The 27,226-nt window shown below is 35.7% G+C and overlaps 2 protein-coding genes across 2 annotated transcripts in view; both read right to left on the minus strand.

Moving 5' to 3' along the window:
• Positions 1-600: 600 nt before the first annotated feature.
• On the minus strand, positions 601-19,329 carry LOC117321881 (telomere length and silencing protein 1 homolog). The gene is made up of 9 exons (XM_033876493.1): positions 19,224-19,329; positions 17,392-17,506; positions 16,853-16,911; positions 15,860-15,940; positions 15,530-15,595; positions 5,498-5,629; positions 4,141-4,277; positions 3,383-3,481; positions 601-2,621 (listed from the first exon to the last, which is right to left on the minus strand). The coding sequence occupies exons 1-9, from the start codon at positions 19,316-19,318 to the stop codon at positions 2,536-2,538; spliced, it is 870 nt and encodes a 289-aa protein (XP_033732384.1). The 5' UTR covers positions 19,319-19,329; the 3' UTR covers positions 601-2,535.
• A 2,267-nt stretch (positions 19,330-21,596) lies between these two features.
• LOC117321882 overlaps positions 21,597-27,226 on the minus strand; it is a 53,735-nt gene continuing 48,105 nt past the window's right edge. Inside the window, exons 6-9 of the mRNA XM_033876494.1 lie at positions 25,475-25,641; positions 25,027-25,270; positions 24,360-24,456; positions 21,597-24,027 (exon numbers count right to left, since the gene is read on the minus strand). Of these exons, the coding sequence (XP_033732385.1) occupies positions 23,466-24,027; positions 24,360-24,456; positions 25,027-25,270; positions 25,475-25,641 (1,070 nt within the window). The 3' untranslated portion in view covers positions 21,597-23,465. The remainder of the gene's footprint in view (positions 24,028-24,359; positions 24,457-25,026; positions 25,271-25,474; positions 25,642-27,226) is intronic.

Consider the following 27,226-nt stretch of genomic DNA (forward strand, 5'->3'; position numbering starts at 1 on the left):
AGTATAAAAGCACAAAAAAAGTACACCATCAATTTGGCCCTGTGCACTTTATACTATTATTGTACTTTTAATGTACTTTTTCCCTACTATATTTGTGCTTTTTCTGTACTTTATGAAAACAATAAAATGTACTAAAGGTATACTTTTGTTAGACTTTTTTTGTACTTTAGTACTTTTTTTGACTCAATTTGGAACCGTGTTGGAATATCGGTTCCAAATTGAGTCAAAAAAAGCATACTTTTTCTATGCTTTTTTAGTACTTTTTTCCCATACTTTTTTTGTACTTTATTTCGGTGTGGGATGTTTAAATCAAATTAAATCAAGGATTCTTGGGATTGTGTCAGAGATTATTGACTCCAACAAGAAACATGTATGTTATAATGTTTTTGTTCCAACAATGCATTTTTATATTGAATGTACTAGTAGATTTATTTTGGTGACATGACTTAAACAATTCATTATTTTTGTATACTAATACTGTAGCAAATGGGATGTATTTAAATTTGTATAAGGGAAAGTCATAAACAGATATATGTAGATGTTCTATGTTCATCTTAATAACACAAAATTATATTTTAATGAAAACAACAAAGCTTTTTTTGTTTCCTGCATTCTTTTGTTACATACCACAAAATAATAAAAGTTTTATTAACATTTATACCATACTGAACATCTCAACATCACATACTTAACATAAATCTTTCAATTCAACATTATGCACTCATTTAACCTTGCTATTCATAAACTCTAACCCATTCATTCATCCATTCCACTCATTCATTCCATTCCATTCATTCATTTCGTCCCTCTTTCCTTTTTTTCCTTCCTTGTACATGCAGCCCACCAGAACTCTGTTGGAAAATTATGTAGAAATAACAATGAATTTGTCCAACAATATTTCCTTTAATAGCCTATAGATACTTTCCAAAATGCCTGATGGGATTCACAAAAAAAAAAAAAAAAAAGTATAAGCATTCCTATAACAAGTGATTCATGTTGGGTATCAATGTATGGTGTAGCACCCAGATGAGCAAGTCCCTATTGGGAGAGGCAAGCAGAAATTCAGTTATTCTACCCGACATGGATTTTATTGAGAACTAATATTCAAAGTGACTTTCACCTTTGACTCATGACTCTGAACTAGTATTATTGATAGTGCTATGTATCGCAAGGTGGGTAGCGATACGATTCGTATTGCAATACAGGGATCTCGATATGATACGTTTCACTATATATTAGAAGCTGACGACCTATCAGATATCTGGTATTGCATGGCACAGAAGTCATGTTTGTGTTTGTGGTATTTCCTGAATATTTGAGTCTTTGTCTACATTTGTTACAAAAAACAAACATTTTGTTCATTTCCCACAAAACTTTCTTGAATTTAGCTAATTTGAATTTGGGAGAACTCCAACAGGCAGCTTTATAAGCCACTGGAACGGCCTTGTCGGCCATGTTGTTTACTTCAAAATGTAAGCTGACATTGGTCAAGGGAGATAACTACAAATATTCAAGTATTGCGATACAAATCAAGGATAGACGATGAATCAATACACCACTCTGCAATCCAATACATCGGTGAATCGTTACATCGCTAATTAATGACATGCTTTACCCAAAGTGAGATTCCCAAGGGGCTTAATCTTGTATCCACTAGCTATATATGTTCTGAACCATTAGAGTCAGAGGGGCGGGACCTGTACAAATGTCATTTATCCTGATGTTGAAACTTGTGTATATGTTCATTGTATTTAATCAAATTTTCTGTGAAAACTAACATGTAGAATATAGTACTTAAGTTTGTATGGAACACAATGGACAGGTCATTTATAGTAGCCACTGTATCACTTTAGCTCCTCCTAACTAGTTTGTGTACATGAACATTCTACAAAGTGTCATAAGGATTCTTTAGCCTTACGTACATTTTAAACAAGTTCTCCATATACCTGTTGCTTTGATTTTTTTTGTTCAAAATGTAAAAATTATTTATTTTATGATAATTCGTAAACAGATTTTATCAACTTATATTAATCATGCTTGTTGGCCTGGATGGAAGGAAACCAGAGTACCCGGGGAAAACCCACGGTCGGGCAGGTGACCCGATACCATTTCACATCTGATCAGGGAATCAAACATCAAACCCTGGCCATTTAGATGAAAGGCAGGTGCATTACCACTGTACCATGCATCCACTCCATATATACCTCCTAACATATGTCACTGATTTTATTTTAGCACCATTCAAAACCCAAATCTGTGAAATCTGGCACATCTTAATGCGTTCTAGTGTCAGCTCTAGGTATGAAACTAGTTGTTTAACAATATGGACACTGGCAATGGTAGGGTGTCCAGAATCAGGAAGCAGACCAGGCGACAATGCCCATTTAAATTTTCTATTCTTAACAGTGAATGTCACACAGGTTGTTGTACACTGTAAACAACTCGATCATTGTTGTACAGGTAACCTTGTTCTGATGGAATCTTCCAGAGTTTAGTGACATCTTGTCAGTATAGACGATGTACAGTAAAATTTGCTCAATATCTCCTCATCTGTTTCTTGAACTTTTCAAAGTAAAAATCATCTGTGGCTTTTTCATCTGTTTTTGATTTTCCATCAGCACCTGAAGACATCAACAGAATTAATTAATGAAAGTGGAGATTATCCCACCATATAAAATACAATGTCAATACTTCTCTTTTATCGACATACCAGGTAGTATATTCTATTTTAAGGCTATATGGTCCCTGCCAAAAATATGCACATTCTTCCCAAAGAGTTCCACACTCAGACTTACCGCATATGTAAAGGTGCAGAACTTATGCAGCCTGCAATAATGCAGGAATGACTAGAGAAAGTGAACAAGGCCCAATAGGACTGTGATAAGTCATGGAGATTTTTTTATTTATACCAGGGAAGGAAGTAGCTTTCCTTTGTTTGTCCAGGTCAGTGAGTTCAGAACAGTAAAGAGTCAGTCAGAGAATCAAAGGAGCCTGAGGGAAGGCCATTGTAAGGTTAGAGAAGTATGACATTCCCTATTTTTATCTGGAACATATACTTAAGTGGTCAATTACTCAATAATGATTCATTTTAGGAGCCTATAAAATGGGAATTACTATAATGGAACAGAGATTTTATTTTGAGGTACTGCTGTAGTGCTTAGAGATGATAGGTGCTGTTGAGCTTTATGGAGTTAGTGATTTCAGACTCTGAGGCATTGCTAATTTTAAAATGATGAGAGGATTACAAATGGATAGATTTAGAGAAAGCAACAAATGGCGTCTGAAATGGATGACTAAAATGAAACAAATGGTGTCAGAAGTGTGATAAAATAAAACATAATAAATGAAGTCAGAAGTATAAACTATATGTTACATAACAAACCTGCTGGTGTCTGTAACCTCTCCGCGTCTCCAACTCTGACAGGTTCTGGGCGGGGTGCCTCTTCTTTTTTAAGGAGTGGTTTTGTGTCTTCTATCTTGACTAAAGAATATACACAGATATCACATCCAGTAATTGTAAATAATTATTAGATTACAATCAGATAGTATATAGGAAACAGGTTAACAATTTATATCTATTATTTCTCGGATCTGTTGGTTCATGATTGTTGTAATAACAACATCAATTTCTGATACATCCTGTTAGTGTGACATCATCAATATGTGTATGGCCTATTGTTATAATGTCATCAACTCTTTATCTGTAACAACTCGCATGTCTTAGAATATGACAATGAAGGTTGATCAATTCTCCTGCGAGGTCTCCAGAGGTGACCTTGAACAAAAATTATCTTCATTTCTGTTTATCAACCATCAAAATAGGCATTTTAAAATATTTTTCCCTAAATATGCTAAAATATGTGCAACAACTTAAATTTTCATTGATATTTTTATTTTAGACAAATTATGATATAATAAACCTATAACATGGTTCACCAATATATTCATATTGATGAGATCACACTTATTTCCCAGAAAGAAAGAAATCAGAGTTCAAATCATGAATCCATTTTGACGCTAAAAGATATTTTAGACTATTCCAAAACTTTATAAACACAAACGTTCACTAAATATTCTGTTTGACCTACAACATTTTCTACACTTTAATTAAATCATCATATATCAATTACTGATACATACATCTGTTATGTTGGACGAAGTTAGCAGCCATGTTTGTAGGGACGAAGTCGGATATCTCCTTTTCTCTCTTCCTCATGCGTTCAGTCAGCAATCTTTGCTTAGCCTCCTCTGTCGCCTCAATGTTACTGATCTTAGCCCTGTAATATGTATACAACTATATTTCTGTAGCCCTGTAATATGTATACAGCTATATTTCTGTAGCCCTGTAATATGTATACAACTATATTTCTGTAGCCCTGTAATATGTATACAACTATATTTCTGTAGTCCTGTAATATGTATACAACTATATTTCTGTAGTCCTGTAATATGTATACAGCTATATTTCTGTAGTCCTGTAATATGTATACAGCTATATTTCTGTAGCCCTGTAATATGTATACAGCTATATTTCTGTACTCCTGTAATATGTATACAGCTATATTTCTGTAGTCCTGTAATATGTATACAGCTATATTTCTGTAGTCCTGTAATATGTATACAGCTATATTTCTGTAGCCCTGTAATATGTATACAGATATATTTCTGTAGTCCTGTAATATGTATACAGCTATATTTCTGTAGTCCTGTAATATGTATACAGCTATATTTCTGTAGCCCTGTAATATGTATACAGATATATTTCTGTAGTCCTGTAATATGTATACAGCTATATTTCTGTAGTCCTGTAATATGTATACAGCTAAATTTCTGAAGTCCTGTAATATGTATACAGCTATATTTCTGTAGTCCTGTAATACGTATACAGCTATATTTCTGTAGTCCTGTAATACGTATACAGCTATATTTCTGTATTTATGTCTTTTAATTATAAAATTGTAATACAGTGTACATGTACATCACACTTATAAATGTACAGTAGAAATATTTTCCTGTAGACAACTGGTTCTGTCTTTTTGTTTTAATTTCAATTGTTAGAGTAACTTAGAATCAACTATTGACATAATAAACTCAAACTTTGACAGGAGTTTCGGACTGATATCTTATCAACATCTGTTACATCAATGAAAACACTGAAAACATTACTGTTCCTGTAAAAGGGTGTTCATTGTGTGTTTGAAGTTTGATTAAAATTTTTGATGAACAAGCATTCTGAGAGTATTGCTAAAGCAATAGACATCCCTACTGGCCCTCGCTAAAAACAGCAGCAGTAACATTGACCCCAAAAAGTCATAGTGAAGTGACATACCAACATACCTTGAAGTATGGATGAGAAAAGTGCAGAAAAATAAATGGACGAACTGACAGACGGATGGGTGAACAGGAGGAAGCTATATATAGTCCCCCCAGTTTTACTGGTAGGGGACTAATCAACGATAAACACCACAGTGCTTAATGTACATTCATCAGTACTTACTCAATACCCAAGTCCACCTCTGGTATACCAGACAACATCTGATTGGACAACATGTCTTCTGTCTTTTTACGACTGGATTCCACTTTCAAATTTTCTGGCAGAGCAAAAAGTTTATTTTCTTCCTTTTTGGACCTAAAAAATATCCAGAAATTTCATCAAAACCATAAAAGCATTTGATTTATTACCTCTAAACTTATATCAATATCTTCTAAATAAAAATTGAATATTATTTCAAGGAATTATTTAAAAAATTGTCCTTAGTCTTTATATTACATTCACATCTTTCTATCATGAGTGTTCCCTAATAAGGAACTTATTACAGTACAAGGTATATTTAATACACTTAATGATATTGTTAAAATTGATTGAACATTTAAAACATTCAAGAAATGCAAGCAATAACACTTACGTAGTCAATCTTTACCTAAAGATGATACATATATATATAGATATATCATTATAATTACACAAATCAATATGCACAATCTTTAGAGTAATCATCCTTATTATTGCATATATAATTACATTTGTTGGTAGCAGTTAAGATACATTGTGACATTCCTCAATGTAAAATATAACAAAAGGTTCAGTCAGGTGTTAATCACATACCAGTAACCACAAATGTACACCAAATAACAATACAGTCCTTTCTCACTGACATACAATGTACACCAAATAACAATAGTCCCTTCTCACTGACGTACAATGTACACCAGATAACAATAGTCCCTTCTCACTGACATACAATGTACACCAGATAACAATAGTCCCTTCTCACTGACATACAATGTACACCAGATAACAATAGTCCCTTCTCACTGACATACAATGTACACCAGATAACAATAGTCCCTTCTCACTGACATATAATGTACACCAGATAACAATACAGTCCCTTCTCACTGACATACAATGTACACCAGATAACAATAGTCCCTTCTCACTGACATACAATGTACACCAGATAACAATAGTCCCTTCTCACTGACATACAATGTATACCAGATAACAATACACTCCCTTCTCACTGACATACAATGTTCACCAGATAACAATAGTCCCTTCTCACTGACATACAATGTACACCAGATAATAATACTCCCTTCTCACTGACATACAATGTACACCAAATAACAATAGTCCCTTCTCACTGACATACAATGTACACCAGATAACAATAGTCCCTTCTCACTGACATACAATGTACACCAGATAACAATACAGTCCCTTCTCACTGACATACAATGTACACCAGATAACAATAGTCCCTTCTCACTGACATACAATGTACACCAGATAACAATAGTCCCTTCTCACTGACATATAATGTACACCAGATAACAATACAGTCCCTTCTCACTGACATACAATGTACACCAGATAACAATAGTCCCTTCTCACTGACATACAATGTACACCAGATAACAATAGTCCCTTCTCACTGACATACAATGTATACCAGATAACAATAGTCCCTTCTCACTGACATACAATGTACACCAGATAACAATACAGTCCCTTCTCACTGACATACAATGTACACCAGATAACAATAGTCCCTTCTCACTGACATACAATGTACACCAGATAACAATAGTCCCTTCTCACTGACATATAATGTACACCAGATAACAATACAGTCCCTTCTCACTGACATACAATGTACACCAGATAACAATAGTCCCTTCTCACTGACATACAATGTACACCAGATAACAATAGTCCCTTCTCACTGACATACAATGTACACCAGATAACAATAGTCCCTTCTCACTGACATACAATGTACACCAGATAACAATACAGTCCCTTCTCACTGACATACATTGTACACCAGATAACAATAGTCCCTTCTCACTGACATACAATGTACACCAGATAACAATAGTCCCTTCTCACTGACATACAATGTACACCAGATAACAATAGTCCCTTCTCACTGACATACAATGTACACCAGATAACAATACAGTCCCTTCTCACTGACATACAATGTACACCAGATAACAATAGTCCCTTCTCACTGACATACAATCTACACCAGATAACAATAGTCCCTTCTCACTGACATATAATGTACACCAGATAACAATACAGTCCCTTCTCACTGACATACAATGTACACCAGATAACAATAGTCCCTTCTCACTGACATACAATGTACACCAGATAACAATAGTCCCTTCTCACTGACATACAATGTATACCAGATAACAATAGTCCCTTCTCACTGACATACAATGTACACCAGATAACAATACAGTCCCTTCTCACTGACATGCAATGTACACCAGATAACAATAGTCCCTTCTCACTGACATACAATGTACACCAGATAACAATAGTCCCTTCTCACTGACATATAATGTACACCAGATAACAATACAGTCCCTTCTCACTGACATACAATGTACACCAGATAACAATAGTCCCTTCTCACTGACATACAATGTACACCAGATAACAATAGTCCCTTCTCACTGACATACAATGTACACCAGATAACAATAGTCCCTTCTCACTGACATACAATGTACACCAGATAGCAATACAGTCCCTTCTCACTGACATACAATGTACACCAGATAACAATAGTCCCTTCTCACTGACATACAATGTACACCAGATAACAATAGTCCCTTCTCACTGACATACAATGTACACCAGATAACAATAGTCCCTTCTCACTGACATACAATGTATACCAGACAACAATACAGTCCCTTCTCACTGACATACAATGTACACCAGATAACAACAGTCCCTTCTCACTGACATACAATGTACACCAGATAACAATAGTCCCTTCTCACTGACATACAATGTACACCAGATAACAATAGTCCCTTCTCATTGACATACAATGTATACCAGATAACAATAGTCCCTTCTCACTGACAAACAATGTATACCAGATAACAATAGTCCCTTCTCACTGACATACAATGTATACCAGATAACAATAGTCCCTTCTCACTGACATACAATGTACACCAGATAATAATACTCCCTTCTCACTGACATACAATGTACACCAGATAACAAGTCCCTTCTCACTGACATACAATGTACACCATATAACAATAGTCCCTTCTCACTGACATACAATGTACACAAGATAACAACAGTACCTTCTCACTGACATACAATGTATACCAGATAACAATAGTCCCTTCTCACTGACATACAATGTATACCAGATAACAATACACTCCCTTCTCACTGACATACAATGTTCACCAGATAACAATAGTCCCTTCTCACTGACATATAATGTACAACAGATAACAATAGTCCCTTCTCACTGACATACAATGTACACCAGATAACAATAGTCCCTCTCACTGACATACAATGTACACCAGATAACAATAGTCCCTTCTCACTGACATAAAATGTACACCAGATAACAATAGTCCCTCTCACTGACATACAATGTACACCAGATAACAATAGTCCCTTCTCACTGACATACAATGTATACCAGATAACAATAGTCCCTTCTCACTGACATACAATGTATACCAGATAACAATACACTCCCTTCTCACTGACATACAATGTTCACCAGATAACAATAGTCCCTTCTCATTGACATACAATGTATACCAGATAACAATATTCCCTTCTCACTGACATACAATGTACACCAGATAACAATAGTCCCTCTCACTGACATACAATGTACACCAGATAACAATAGTCCCTTCTCACTGACATAAAATGTACACCAGATAACAATAGTCCCTCTCACTGACATACAATATACACCAGATAACAATAGTCCCTTCTCACTGACATACAATGTACACCAGATAACAATACAGTCCCTTCTCACTGACATACAATATACACCAGATAACAATTGTCCCTTCTCACTGACATACAATGTATACCAGATAACAATAGTCCCTTCTCATTGACATACAATGTATACCAGATAACAATAGTCCCTTCTCATTGACATACAATGTACAACAGATAACAATACAGTCCCTTCTCACTGACATACAATGTACACCAGATAACAATACAGTCCCTTCTCACTGACATACAATGTACACCAGATAACAATAGTCCCTTCTCACTGACATACAATGTACACCAGATAACAATAGTCCCTTCTCACTGACATACAATGTACACCAGATAACAATACACTCCCTTCTCACTGACATACAATGTACACCAGATAACAATACAGTCCCTTCTCGCTGACATATAATGTACACCAGATAACAATACAGTCCCTTCTCACTGACATACAATGTACACCAGATAACAATAGTCCCTTCTCACTGACATACAATGTACACCAGATAACAATACAGTCCCTTCTCACTGACATACAATGTACACCAGATAACAATAGTCCCTTCTCACTGACATACAATGTACACCAGATAACAATACAGTCCCTTCTCACTGACATATAATGTACACCAGATAACAATACAGTCCCTTCTCACTGACATATAATGTACACCAGATAACAATACAGTCCCTTCTCACTGACATACAATGTACACCAGATAACAATACAGTCCCTTCTCACTGACATACAATGTACACCAGATAACAATACAGTCCCTTCTCACTGACATACAATGTACACCAGATAACAATAGTCCCTTCTCACTGACATACAATGTACACCAGATAACAATAGTCCCTTCTCACTGACGTACAATGTATACCAGATAACAATACAGTCCCTTCTCACTGACATACAATGTACACCAGATAACAGTAGTCTCTTCTCACTGACATACAATGTATACCAGATAACAATACAGTCCCTTCTCACTGACATACAATGTACACCAGATAACAATACAGTCCCTTCTCACTGACATACAATGTACACCAGATAACAATACAGTCCCTTCTCACTGACATACAATGTACACCAGATAACAATACAGTCCCTTCTCACTGACATACAATGTACACCAGATAACAATAGTCCCTTCTCACTGACATACAATGTACACCAGATAACAATAGTCCCTTCTCACTGACGTACAATGTATACCAGATAACAATACAGTCCCTTCTCACTGACATACAATGTACACCAGATAACAATACAGTCCCTTCTCACTGACATACAATGTACACCAGATAACAGTAGTCTCTTCTCACTGACATACAATGTACACCAGATAACAGTAGTCTCTTCTCACTGACATACAATGTACACCAGATAACAGTAGTCTCTTCTCACTGACATACAATGTACACCAGATAACAACAGTCCCTTCTCACTGACATACAATGTATACCAGATAACAATACAGTCCCTTCTCAATGACATACAATGTACACCAGATAACAATAGTCCCTTCTCACTGACATACAATGTACACCAGATAACAATACAGTCCCTTCTCACTGACATACAATGTACACCAGATAACAATAGTCCCTTCTCACTGACATACAATGTACACCAGATAACAATACAGTCCCTTCTCACTGACATATAATGTACACCAGATAACAATACAGTCCCTTCTCACTGACATATAATGTACACCAGATAACAATACAGTCCCTTCTCACTGACATACAATGTACACCAGATAACAATACAGTCCCTTCTCACTGACATACAATGTACACCAGATAACAATACAGTCCCTTCTCACTGACATACAATGTACACCAGATAACAATAGTCCCTTCTCACTGACATACAATGTACACCAGATAACAATAGTCCCTTCTCACTGACGTACAATGTATACCAGATAACAATACAGTCCCTTCTCACTGACATACAATGTACACCAGATAACAGTAGTCTCTTCTCACTGACATACAATGTATACCAGATAACAATACAGTCCCTTCTCACTGACATACAATGTACACCAGATAACAATACAGTCCCTTCTCACTGACATACAATGTACACCAGATAACAATACAGTCCCTTCTCACTGACATACAATGTACACCAGATAACAATACAGTCCCTTCTCACTGACATACAATGTATACCAGATAACAATACAGTCCCTTCTCACTGACATACAATGTACACCAGATAACAATACAGTCCCTTCTCACTGACATACAATGTACACCAGATAACAATACAGTCCCTTCTCACTGACATACAATGTACACCAGATAACAATAGTCCCTTCTCACTGACGTACAATGTATACCAGATAACAATACAGTCCCTTCTCACTGACATACAATGTACACCAGATAACAGTAGTCTCTTCTCACTGACATACAATGTACACCAGATAACAGTAGTCTCTTCTCACTGACATACAATGTACACCAGATAACAATAGTCCCTTCTCACTGACATACAATGTACACCAGATAACAATAGTCCCTTCTCACTGACGTACAATGTATACCTGATAACAATAGTCCCTTCTCACTGACATACAATATACACCAGATAACAATAGTCCCTTCTCACTGACATACAATGTACACCAGATAACAATACAGTCCCTTCTCACTGACATACAATGTACACCAGATAACAATAGTCCCTTCTCACTGACATACAATGTACACCAGATAACAATAGTCCCTTCTCACTGACGTACAATGTATACCTGATAACAATAGTCCCTTCTCACTGACATACAATATACACCAGATAACAATAGTCCCTTCTCACTGACATACAATGTACACCAGATAACAACAGTCCCTTCTCACTGACATACAATGTACACCAGATAACAATAGTCCCTTCTCACTGACATACAATGTACACCAGATAACAATAGTCCCTTCTCACTGACATACAATGTACACCAGATAATAATACTCCCTTCTCACTGACATACAATGTATACCAGATAACAATAGTCCCTTCTCACTGACATACAATGTACACCAGATAACAATAGTCCCTTCTCACTGACGTACAATGTATACCAGATAACAATAGTCCCTTGTCACTGACATACAATGTACACCAGATAACAATAGTCCCTTCTCACTGACATACAATGTATACCAGATAACGATAGTCCCTTCTCACTGACATACAATATACACCAGATAACAATAGTCCCTTCTCACTGACATACAATGTACACCAGATAACAATAGTCCCTTCTCACTGACATACAATGTACACCAGATAACAATACAGTCCCTTCTCACTGACATACAATGTACACCAGATAATAATACTCCCTTCTCACTGACATACAATGTACACCAGATAACAATAGTCCCTTCTCACTGACATACAATGTACACCAGATAACAATAGTCCCTTCTCACTGACATACAATGTATACCAGATAACAATAGTCCCTTCTCACTGACATACAATGTACACCAGATAACAATACAGTCCCTTCTCACTGACATACAATGTACACCAGATAACAATACTCCCTTCTCACTGACATACAATGTACACCAGATAACAATAGTCCCTTCTCACTGACGTACAATGTATACCAGATAACAATACAGTCCCTTCTCACTGACATACAATGTACACCAGATAACAGTAGTCTCTTCTCACTGACATACAATGTACACCAGATAACAGTAGTCTCTTCTCACTGACATACAATGTACACCAGATAACAATAGTCCCTTCTCACTGACATACAATGTACACCAGATAACAATAGTCCCTTCTCACTGACGTACAATGTATACCTGATAACAATAGTCCCTTCTCACTGACATACAATATACACCAGATAACAATAGTCCCTTCTCACTGACATACAATGTACACCAGATAACAATACAGTCCCTTCTCACTGACATACAATGTACACCAGATAACAATAGTCCCTTCTCACTGACATACAATGTACACCAGATAACAATAGTCCCTTCTCACTGACGTACAATGTATACCTGATAACAATAGTCCCTTCTCACTGACATACAATATACACCAGATAACAATAGTCCCTTCTCACTGACATACAATGTACACCAGATAACAACAGTCCCTTCTCACTGACATACAATGTACACCAGATAACAATAGTCCCTTCTCACTGACATACAATGTACACCAGATAGCAATAGTCCCTTCTCACTGACATACAATGTACACCAGATAATAATACTCCCTTCTCACTGACATACAATGTATACCAGATAACAATAGTCCCTTCTCACTGACATACAATGTACACCAGATAACAATAGTCCCTTCTCACTGACGTACAATGTATACCAGATAACAATAGTCCCTTGTCACTGACATACAATGTACACCAGATAACAATAGTCCCTTCTCACTGACATACAATGTATACCAGATAACGATAGTCCCTTCTCACTGACATACAATATACACCAGATAACAATAGTCCCTTCTCACTGACATACAATGTACACCAGATAACAATAGTCCCTTCTCACTGACATACAATGTACACCAGATAACAATACAGTCCCTTCTCACTGACATACAATGTACACCAGATAATAATACTCCCTTCTCACTGACATACAATGTACACCAGATAACAATAGTCCCTTCTCACTGACATACAATGTACACCAGATAACAATAGTCCCTTCTCACTGACATACAATGTATACCAGATAACAATAGTCCCTTCTCACTGACATACAATGTACACCAGATAACAATACAGTCCCTTCTCACTGACATACAATGTACACCAGATAACAATACTCCCTTCTCACTGACATACAATGTACACCAGATAACAATAGTCCCTTCTCACTGACGTACAATGTATACCAGATAACAATACAGTCCCTTCTCACTGACATACAATGTACACCAGATAACAGTAGTCTCTTCTCACTGACATACAATGTACACCAGATAACAGTAGTCTCTTCTCACTGACATACAATGTACACCAGATAACAATAGTCCCTTCTCACTGACATACAATGTACACCAGATAACAATAGTCCCTTCTCACTGACGTACAATGTATACCTGATAACAATAGTCCCTTCTCACTGACATACAATATACACCAGATAACAATAGTCCCTTCTCACTGACATACAATGTACACCAGATAACAATACAGTCCCTTCTCACTGACATACAATGTACACCAGATAACAATAGTCCCTTCTCACTGACATACAATGTACACCAGATAACAATAGTCCCTTCTCACTGACGTACAATGTATACCTGATAACAATAGTCCCTTCTCACTGACATACAATATACACCAGATAACAATAGTCCCTTCTCACTGACATACAATGTACACCAGATAACAACAGTCCCTTCTCACTGACATACAATGTACACCAGATAACAATAGTCCCTTCTCACTGACATACAATGTACACCAGATAACAATAGTCCCTTCTCACTGACATACAATGTACACCAGATAATAATACTCCCTTCTCACTGACATACAATGTATACCAGATAACAATAGTCCCTTCTCACTGACATACAATGTACACCAGATAACAATAGTCCCTTCTCACTGACGTACAATGTATACCAGATAACAATAGTCCCTTGTCACTGACATACAATGTACACCAGATAACAATAGTCCCTTCTCACTGACATACAATGTATACCAGATAACGATAGTCCCTTCTCACTGACATACAATATACACCAGATAACAATAGTCCCTTCTCACTGACATACAATGTACACCAGATAACAATAGTCCCTTCTCACTGACATACAATGTACACCAGATAACAATACAGTCCCTTCTCACTGACATACAATGTACACCAGATAATAATACTCCCTTCTCACTGACATACAATGTACACCAGATAACAATAGTCCCTTCTCACTGACATACAATGTACACCAGATAACAATAGTCCCTTCTCACTGACATACCATGTATACCAGATAACAATAGTCCCTTCTCACTGACATACAATGTACACCAGATAACAATACAGTCCCTTCTCACTGACATACAATGTACACCAGATAACAATACTCCCTTCTCACTGACATACAATGTACACCAGATAACAATAGTCCCTTCTCACTGACATACAATGTACACTAGATAACAATACACTTACTTGTCAGTGATTTCTTCCTTGTGGTGACCTTTCTTTTTGGCCAATTCTTCTTCTACATACTTTAACCTTAAGAAGTACAAAGAAAAAATCTAATTAGAATTTGAAAATTAATGAACATTTAATTTCAATTACCTTTACTTTAAAACATATTAACAACTTATTTTTCAATGGCCTTCCTATTCCTTTCCCTTTCATTTTTTCTCACTGGTAAATTCTGGTTTAAAATAAAACATAAACTTCATTTAAGTTATAAATATTTAGTTAATATAAATTCTACAAAATTAAACTTCAATTTCAATGCAGATTATAATTCAAGAAACTACAACTCACATCTCTGTATCTTCATCTCGTCGATTTGTTTCAGCAGCGAATGCTGTACCTATGGATTCACTGTCCTCTACATTTACTGGTCTGCAAATAAAATCATGAATCATCATTACTCCAACAATGTTAGAAGATTACACAGTAAGAAACTCATGATGGAACCCTTATAAGGTTGGCATCATATGTGTATATATATAATGAACAATCAGCCAGAGACCTTTAGCTAGCTGAAATAGAACTATTACTATATCAACATGCGTACAACATACACCTACTACATATTGTAGCATGTGGAAGACAGATACATACCATGGCAGTTGAAGGGTTATAATTAAGAACTCCCTGATACCTGATCATTGTGGTCTTATACACTGTTATCTACATATTTCCAACATCCCGAATCGCCGCGCATATCCATTCACAATTACTTATTAAAAGGAAGGGAAGTAGAATGGGAATTTTGCTCTGTGACTCTGACCTGCCATCATAAATGTCACCATATGCATAATCAGGGCCCAAAGTGGATATTTTTCCCAGGTGGCGTATTTGGTGCCTTATATATATAGGTCAATAACTGGCTATGGTCGCCAATGGTGAATTGAAGGCGCCATGGCCACTAAAATAGGCGCAGTTTTGAGCCCTGATCATTAAGCAACTTAGGTGATAAAGCATATAACAACTGCAAAGAAGAAAATGAAACAAGGGGTATAACTCAGGTTGATGCAACCCTATATGGTGTCATTTGAAGAACATACATACAAAAACAGATCGTTCTATGTAAAACAAAAAGATGAAATTATCCATCTGATCATAAGTACACTGACAAAATGAAGCTAACATAATAAACCTTACCATTGAAATAGCAGGTGACAATTTGGTCACATTTCATTAAATAATAAGTAACATGTAATGAAATACATATAATTATACATCACAACTTAAAGGATAAGTATATTTATCAATTATTCAATAAACAGTGTGTAATCTACCAAAACATACTTATGTTTCAAAGCCTTCATATCTACAAATCCTCCAGTTTTCATTTTGTAAGGGTCATTCTGCAACAAAAATAGAAATCAAAAGCAAAATAAAGAATTGATAATTGATCTAGCAAAATAACTTAAAACATTTTCATCTGTATTAAAAAAGAGAACTTACATTTAAATGCCAACATCATGCATCCAGTATCATAAGAATCAATGAACATATACTTATTCAAACTATTTCTTGAAATTTGGGGGTAAACACAAGTAAAATATAATCTTCACATTAGGAGCTAACCTCATTCCAACTTTCATTGGGCATGGTCAAATAACTGAAAATGATTGCTTGTTCATCACACTTAGTTTGAGGTGAAAATTTGAGGTGAAAATTTAAGACAAAATCTGGCTATATTCTGGAGATCAAATAAAAAAAATCCTGAATATGTATTTTCGGTAACAACAGTTCAACAGTCAAATATTTTTGTGAACTTCTATTTATCACTTAGGTGTTGTAGAGCTATTGCATATACTGCATATAAGTTAAATGTTACCTACATCATCAGTGGTCTGTTTGGGGGCAATTTCCTTTCCAGCCAACAATACTTCAGCGCTGACGCCGTTTGGTCTTCCTCTCAATTTTTGTATTTCCTTTATATCTTGCAATTTTAGTCTACAAGGATAAAACATGTATGTATTAGTTAAACACTATGGCTAAGTCTCAATGTCATTGTCTCTGGTTGATCATGAATGGGTGACAATTATAATGAACTTATTACAAAACAATGGGATGAAAGTAATCAAGTACCAAACTTAAACCTGCAATGACGAAATTCAACTAACTCAGTGAAAACATTTTGTTGCACAAAGTTGCATCTTGATTAGTTATCAATTTCATCAATGTGCGTATGATTATCATGACCAGGTATATATAGCTTGTTTTAGTTTGCCACATATATACTGTAGTTATGAATGTTCAATTGGAGTATATATAGGTCAACTTATATTACTAGCTTGAGCTTAGTGGTAGTAGCAAGCTGTAGGTTGTCTACATGCAGAGCAAGAGGTTGCTAGTTCCAGGCCCAGCAAGGACAGGGTATTTTTGCATTATTCATACACTATATATTTTTTATGTGATATATTAATATATAGGCCCTGATCATGACCACCACTATGCCACAAGACCACCAGCTGGGCTTGCCTATATTCTAAAGCAAGTCTACAAATCTGTATGTAGCTGTGACAATGTAGCTCTGGACGCAGAAGGACAGACAATTTCTAACAGGTAATCATCGTTAGTGTAGGCTAGGTATGAATATTCGTTCTAATCTGTATGTTTACAAACGCATAATTCAGTATCATTACAGATGTGTAGTGCATTAATGAGGTAACAAAAGTAAGGTCCACAGTAAATCGATAGTACTGATACCACTGAGTTTTATAAGGTTTTAGAATGTCTGGCTATAAGAGCGCAGTTCATTGCACCCTTTCTTTAAGACAACACGTGTATAAGCTATACCGGTATTTCCAATTAATCCAATACCCTTAAGCTTTCAACTTTGAAATCATGTCCCGCGGGAAAAGTCTCACGCCTCCAGTAGAGGCAGTCATGTTTGAAATCTCATTTCCTACATGTACACAATGAGATCTGAATTATTTCTCTCTCCTTGAAACAAATAACTGAAAATCAGTTCAAATTACTTTATTCTTGAAATATCCACACCACAGTCTAAATGTGTTGGATTAGGACCTATTATTGGCTTAGTTTGAAGCATATTTTGCAGACATGTGTCATTCTTTTAGATTAACATCGTCCCTCTCCCATCCCCACCAAAAAAAATGAGGAATAGTGTGGCAGGTTTTAATTGTAAATAGTGTATATGTATAGTGATACAGTCGTCTTTCTTCTAGTGTTGGTGTTGCACTGATGGGGGAATTTCCCTTTAGCTCAGTCGGCAGAGCGGTGGACCAGTAAGCAATGGTCGCGGGTTCGATCCCCTGTGGAGAAAAAAGGCTAAAAATCTGAAAATGTGGTAGTCTATATACCAACTACGATAGGTCCAAATATTATACATGTTCTTAGACTGTTATTCTCAGGTCCCTGTTTCCTTCTTGATTAACGGTGAGTGAGGTGAATATAGCTGCGCTCTTCTAAGGCTTTGCCTTCATTCATATTAAAATTTTAACTAAGCATAATGATTCCCGAATCCGTAACAGTATATACGTACTGAAGTACAGTACTGTACACAGTAAACAGCTGATAAATCCTTGGTCACTCATTAGCCAGGTAGACGTCTACACCGGGTAAATCCTTTTGTTGTATGGCACTGTACCATTCGTTTATGATACTTGAATTTAATCTTTAATATGTAGTCTTTCGATATACTCACCCAATATCATCTTCTTTGTCAGAATCGCTGTCACTACTTGACGAATGTCGACGTTTTCGGATAGTCCTAGCTCGGACTTTTTTAAACTCCGCCATACTTGTTTTTATTTAACAATCTGAGTCGGTGCATGCCTTCAGCTGAATGTAATTCTGAACGTAAGACAAGCGCTCAAGCTACGTTGAAATGAGATTAACAGGGGCAGACAACCGCTCCGACCTTGCACAAATCAGCCACACTCGGATAAATCGGTCCTTCAAGACCCGTATCAAAACTCTTGTTTACGCCTTTCGTTCATTCTTTTATTTTTACTACATATTTGATAAATGTAATTTGACGTGCCCCTTTTCACACTTTTTTTCTGATATTTTTCTTCTTTTCATGCATATATGTGGAATGTTTGCTACATTTCATCAGTTCGATCATTGATTTGATTTGGTGCAGGTGTGTACATTATATAATATATGATAATTATGCTGTACTCTTCTTCATCATATTTGTACTTTTCTTGTACATTTTAACTTTGCTTGGAATCATGTTAGAATTATTGAATTAACCACTGATACAAATTTGTAAAAATAGCGATACAATTTATTATGAAACTATATTTTCATGCCTCATGTGTGGAAAGCAGTATATTATAACCTGTATTGTATTTCATGTGTTACACTGTTTACACTTAGAAATAGCTACAAATGTAGTTATAATTCCTACGTTCTGCGACCTCCTAATTGTGAGTTTTATTAATAAATGAAGTGTAAATCGGAAGGATGAGACAAGAATTCTCCCCTATCTATAACCCGGGTCTAAACAAAACGTAGCCGAGTAAGCTTGTAAACAATTATACCCACCTCAAGCTCTGATAAAAAAAAAGAAAAAAGAACTTTCGATCTGATAATGTATTTTGTACATATAAGCTTAACAGATTATGATCTTCTGTATGATGCAGGATTGTTGTAGAAGAAAAAGCGCACACGAAAAAGTTAATTCACTTAGACTCTATAAAGGTTCACTTTTTTATCCTTTGCACCTTAATATTCTTATTCAATAACACTAATTTGTTGTAAGTTAAAACCTATCAATTTGTTGTGACCTCATATTTTTATAGAAAAAAATCACAGATTTTGTTTTTATCTAATTTTATTTATTTATTTATTTATTTCAATTTTTCTTTCTGGCGGTATCGATGAAACATCATGTATCAGTCTGGATAATTGTGGTTGGCAGGTAATCAGAAATATCAATTATCACCTTAAATGAACACTAAACGGAGGGATGTTAGTTTATTGTGAAGTGTTGAAAAAAAATGCAATGTTATAATGAAAAATATTATTTAAACGATAACATGTCCCGTTGATGAAAATACTTATCAGAAATGGCGATAATTACCACACTGATGAAGAAAATCTCTTACTAGAAGAAAGACGAGAATGACTGCAGGTGTGGCACCTACTTCACACTACGCCATCCCCGATAGTTTTATGGTCCGGCTGACAGGATGACGGATTGTTGTGACACGCGATAGGCTACAGATGCTGGATTGGTTCAAAATTGGCGGTAGTTTGAATCATGTGTTCTGGATATGTAGTTAGTGCAAATTCTTATGGTAACATTCAGACGAACTTGGAACTTTGCTATTATTTGTTTAATAAAAAATGGATATTTTTCTATATTATTTACTTATATTATTCTGTAACGAGGTTTGTTACAGCGATTTGTTGTGAAGTTTATTGTTATTAGTAACACGACTACACGCTGTATGTATGGTGAAATAAAGTACAAATCTACACGATGTTCAGTGATTAGCGATACAAGATGCACGTTGTATGATTGATTAAAAAAAGCACACGATGGTCAGTGACTGGTGACACAGAAAAGCAGATGGTCAGTGATTGGTTACAAGTAAAGTACACTATGGCCAATGATTGGTTAAACACGGTGTACACTGTATGATTGATTATATAAAGTATATTATTGTCAGTGATTGGTTAAACACGGTGTACACTGTATGATTGTTTAGTTAATGTACATGATTCTCAATGACTACATGATTACACGAAGTACTCGTTGACCGATTGGTTATATATTGTACATGTTTTCGTTGTTTATTAATCGTGGTACCTGAAGCATTGTTTTGTTGACATTATAAAATATTCATGTTTCTATGATATTGTTTGACCGTGTTAGTAACGGAATATTAACTCGTCTCAACTGTCCTATTGTGTTTCCTTCTGCCATTGTTCTGTTTCCTTTCTTCGCTGACTTTTCTTTATGTCTGTTTTGTTTACTTCTGTTGGCGTCCTTGACAGTCGTCATATTGACCTTGGCTGTTGTGATGTGTCAGTGCGACAAGGAAAGAAGAACATAAGAGCAGAATATCCATAGGAAATGTTTTATAATATATCGTACAAAGTCTCACATCAACACAACACAAAATGCTTATTCTGTTTTCGTTATGGAATGTCTACTAACTACACTGTTCCGCTCTTTGTTACTACTATTTTACATCAGTCGGGAACATCAAAAACGAAAAATTATCCGCGCGATGTTATCAATTTCATTTAATAAATAATAATAAAAAAAAAAAAACATACTTCAACAATTGTTCTACATCTGATTTCAAAATGTCTTTACTGCACGATTTTTAAAGCCTTATCGGTAACATGACGTACTCTAGTGTTTTTTGTTTCGAAGCTGACAAATCAATTCAGCTTTACTGAATTGCAGCATGCATTACATTTAGAAAATATGAAAGCAACCTATCAACACACGCAGTTTATTGTTTAGTGAAATTATTTATACAATACCCTAACTTTATGTTCAGTTCAAGGTCATTATGGTGGGAAAGTCGGCCTGTTTGTTGGGATCCGCTAGTGGGGCGTAAAACCAAGATCAGGTATATATACACACTGATTATTACAATCCAACAATATAGGAAATTAACATGTCCAAATATACCAGAATACAAGCAAGAGGTCATTGGCCCTAATGGTCACCTGAGTTCTGATATATTGCGGTCAATTTGACCAATTTTGGTCCCGCCCATAAGTCCCTGGGGGTAAGTCAGGACCAATATGTCCATACCACTAAATTGCCTTCCTATACCGATAATTCTAATTAAGTTTAAATTCTTTCGAATAAAAATTCATCAAGCGATCCTCACAATGTGATTTCCCTAAATAAACTATAGTAAATTTTAACCCCTCCATAGTCCACAGGGGAAACCCATGACCAAAGGGTCGGAAAATTCATCATTGGATAAAGAACCCCAACACCATTTCGTTTAAAAAGAAAATTTGATTCTACAATATCTGGATCTTTAGAAGACTTTTTTTTTTTTTTTTTTTGAAATTTCAGTCGATCGGGCACTTGTTGTCCCACCCCTTATGTCCATGTGGATAAAGGGACCATCTATCTCACAGCTTTGGTCGACCACCATGGAGGGTGTCTGCAAAATTTTATTTCAATTGGTCTATTGGTTTCTGAGAATTCGAAAATGTAAATTGTTCACGGACGCACAACGACAGACAAACAGCGATTGCAATAGGTCACATGAAACATTGTCTCGGGTAACTTAAAAATCGGATTTTATCTTGGAACTTGAAGTACATACAACTTGGATGGACACTGAGACAATGCTATCTATACAACCATCAAACCAATGCCGCGATACGATCGCAGTGATATCAATTTTGTAAATATTTACAAATTAAAAAATGGTACATTTATCTGCAGATACTAATACATAATTATATAAACGATCTTACTAGTAATATATTTCATACTTCATTAAAGCTGCTTTACAGGGTCATTTAGACAAATATGCAATGAGGCTGAAAATCCAGGATTTCAACAGAGAAACCAGACAATTATAGCAACTAATATAGTTAATATCGATATAAGGCGGTAAAATCAGGTTCCATTGTGTACATGATATATTATACATAGATAGACTTATATGTACATTCAAATGTATATTCATTTATTATAAAAGCATGCATGTCACAGTATGAAAAAAAATCTAAAACATGTTAAGCTACAATTCACCAAATGTTGGTGAGGTTATCAACACTATGACATTTTGCACAATGAATTACGCGCACATAATCTCTCCACCCTCGCACGCACCCACACACGCGCATTCACTAAATCAGTTACATCAAACAGAAACGCACATCAATTTGTATAAACAGTTACTCCGGAATTAACCTCTGAAATTCCATATTCAAAATATTATTTTAAAACCTAGACAAACAAATGATATGAAACGACAATTGATAAAACATATATTGATGACAAGTATATTAAATTTTTGCTGCCGTTCGTTTCTAATACTCGTCTACATTTGGAAAGATAATTGACAACCTCGGGGTATTTAATTCGGATTTTATACATAAGCATTTCTCCCAGGTCCCCTTGTAAACAAACGTGTTCTCGGCTTTCCTCGACAGTTTCCGTACATCTCTCGGAACACTTCGTGTCAGGTGATTCATTGCTACATAATGTTAACACGTTTCCCACAATGCGTCTGGTATCCGGATTTTTGGAACTCAGAAATTTTCTCCATGGACATTCATTCACAACTCCGCCAAATTGAGGTAGATATCGCTTGCATTTTTCCACACTTTTCCAAGTCGTACAATATGGCATCGGGATATTTTGTCTCGGATAATAAGTCATAAAACCGAAGCACATTTCATCAGAGGTCCCATCGCCGAAGTATACAGTGCGATTTTTGTCTATGGATGAATAGGTACAAGTCGTTCGGATCTCATCTCCCGGAAGTACTTCGATTGGTGGGTCGTATCTGAAATGTTTTTAAAGTATTTTTTTAAAAATAGAATTAACAAAATTAAAAAATAAAATAAAGTGAAGATTTCATATTGCCTTTCGAAGAAAAGAATTTAGTGAAATATTAAGTTTGAAACATGTCTCGAAATATGAAAGGTTTCTTTAGAACAGAAAGAGGCCATGGACCTAAACGGTCAACTGAACTACAGCAGGGAAAATAATTCAACAAATTTGAGCTGATGTTTCCTTTTTGGACCCTTCTTAATAATTACTTATTTAAGAAATGTCTCAGTGGTATATTTCAGTCAAACTTTGGTTAAAACGTGCATAATCGAGCAGACGACATACTTGTAGAAGGCTGGGCTATCATAGCTGTAAGGGTTGTCAAAGGTGATGTCTCTTATCTTCGTACCGTTCCTATGTAGTGTGATTCTCTGTTTTATACCTAAAACAATAAACAATATGTAATATGTACCCTAAATATCCATCAATGATCATATTCACGGAACCGTGAACACAACTAGGTAGAGCAGATAATACCGACACATAAACAAAATCGTAATTCTAACTCCGAATTGAGAAAGCAAGTGCAAAATATAAATAGAACTGGATATCCTATTAGAAATACAAGGGAAATAAGACCACGTGTTATAGAAGGGTACGCATCTGGTTAAATATTTTTAGTGATTTGAATAATCGAAACCCCACCCCAAATTAGCTTAGAAATTATTGTCTCACCAATTAATTGTATACGTGCGTTTCGTTATTGAAAAAGAGATAATAGCAACGTAGCAAGGGTAATCTAAAACGCATTCTCTCAGTACTTCACTCAGTTCAAATTACAAGTGTATAAACAAATGAAAACAAACCTAATTTTAACGTGAATAATTGAATAATGAATTAAGCAAAAGTATCCAAAATATCAACAAATGGTGCATGTAGGTTGTAATAATCAAGGTATGTTTTTAAAACGTGTTTGTAACAAGATTATATGAAGTACGCCTTCGATACATACCCATGTAGTGCATGTGATTGACAGCTCTAGTGATATATACAGGGGTCGGGAACATGGCAGTCGTGCAGTCGCCAGAGCAAGAAGAATGGAAATCAACTTCCGGTTGACGTGGTGGAATCTCAATGAATTCCTGTCCTACTGCAAACATGGCGGCGTCGTATGTTCGGAGTCTGCTGGTGTAGTACAGTACCAAACCGGAACTGTCAGTGTGGCTATCTTGTCTTCTCTGATTATTCCAGTGGATCTATAGCCAAAAATATCGCAACATTGAAGCAAATCTTGCGGACGTTGCAATAGAAGAGCAGTGATTGTCAAGTAAGATACAACCATAGCATGACTAAGAAATACGGAGTATTCAAATTCATGGCATTTATTAAGTCTCGCGGATACATGTATATAAGCCTTGTAGATATTTCTTACATGATCTGCACGCATAACTAGAGTTTACCTGCATAGCTGCCCTTCGGAACCCCCTCCTGCCAATTCGGAACCCAGTGTTGACGTGAAGGCAGTCCCCGGAACTCCCTACAGTCCATGTGCCTATGATATTAATACATTTAGGATGGGCCAGCATACCACACTGGAAGGCATTAGGTGTCGCTGGTACCTCTCCCTCTACAAACACAAAACATCGCATAGCAATACATCATATAACGAAACAACTATTTGGGGAATCTTCATTGCACAAATTCTTTTATTGAGGAAGCAAATGCCAATAAACGAATATATAGACTTCACCAAACTCTTATTTCACTTCTTACAAAATATACTAAATTGAAACACTATTTGTAATTTTAAAATTCTTTTTGCCCAAATACAGCCGATTTCTTTCTGATTTTAGGTAGCACGCGCATTTCTATAAATCCGTAATGACGCCGATCGATGATAGGACACAGTCTCCATAGATTACTCTGTACTTCCATGGGTTAGATAAACGTTTGATTGATTAGGAAAGCTAAAATGTCTTTTTGATGGCTGAGGTCGTCTGCTAGATGCTGTAGTGTGCGTCAATTCTAACCAAAATGACAGGATTTCACGCAAATTTGCATATCCATGCACTTTACATTATACACTGTATATATTCTTGATACTGGTCATATACTGTGCTGGTTATTTATCAGCAGATTTTTGTATTCGAAATCAAATTCTATAAATTTGTAGTATATGCTGTCTCTATAAGGTTAACAAAAATAAAAGTACATAATGGTTTTTATACATTTCTTTGTAGACGTACTGGCGTTAAACATAAAGAATGCCTCGTTTATTTACTGAATGTTCGGCATAAAACTGTTAATGTTCAATGATTTGTATCATAATAATTTATTTCTGACATATTTTATGACCTCATCAGGGTACACCAAGGTCGTATTAAACAAAACAGTTTGGTGAGTTAAGCCAACAGACCAAAATATACAGCCTTCCACAAAGAGTAGAAAGAGGAAAGACATGGCTTCACACGTAGTTGAAATTAACACAACGAATCAGCCGGTCCGGTATTCCCTAAATAGTTCCTATTGATTTATAGCATCTCCACTTTATAAGTCACCCCTAACGATCATATTGTGACATGAAATAGTCTTTTCGTTATTACTCTATTTACCTAATGCTGGATATTCGCAATCCAGAACGTTAATCCAACTAAACCGGACTGGATTAAGATAACGCTTACATATTATCATCGTAAATCTATTTAATCCTGTTGGACGAGATATAATGGCGATACAGATTTTATGTGTGGAATGATTCCGCCTTATCTTTTTATCATTTGCAACTTTCAACTTTATGTGTTAAATTCTCAAAAATATGACGTACAAGGAAAACATTATACAACATTCGACAAAAACTGTATACAACGTGTCAATCAGGAGGAGAAATTATGAACAAAATTTGATATTTCACATGCCATCTGCCAGTTTCCCATAAAAAATATGATTGTTTGCTCTAAACTTACCATATAATTTTCTTTTATTATTAAATCTCATATATTTTCAAAATTGCAATCATTATTACACATTTTTATAAAACACAGATTTCGAAGAACTAAAAACATCACAATTCCATTTTTTTACGAATTGATCGTACACAATCTGTTTGACAGTTAGTTTTACCCATTGTGGATTCATATTTCTTGTGAAATATACATTATTCCATATTCATTTCCAAAATTTCGTATAAGATTCAAATGGGACTTCTTCATTTT

This window comes from Pecten maximus, chromosome 2 (genome assembly GCF_902652985.1).
Source record: "Pecten maximus chromosome 2, xPecMax1.1, whole genome shotgun sequence".
NCBI classification, from domain to species: Eukaryota; Metazoa; Mollusca; class Bivalvia; order Pectinida; family Pectinidae; genus Pecten; species Pecten maximus.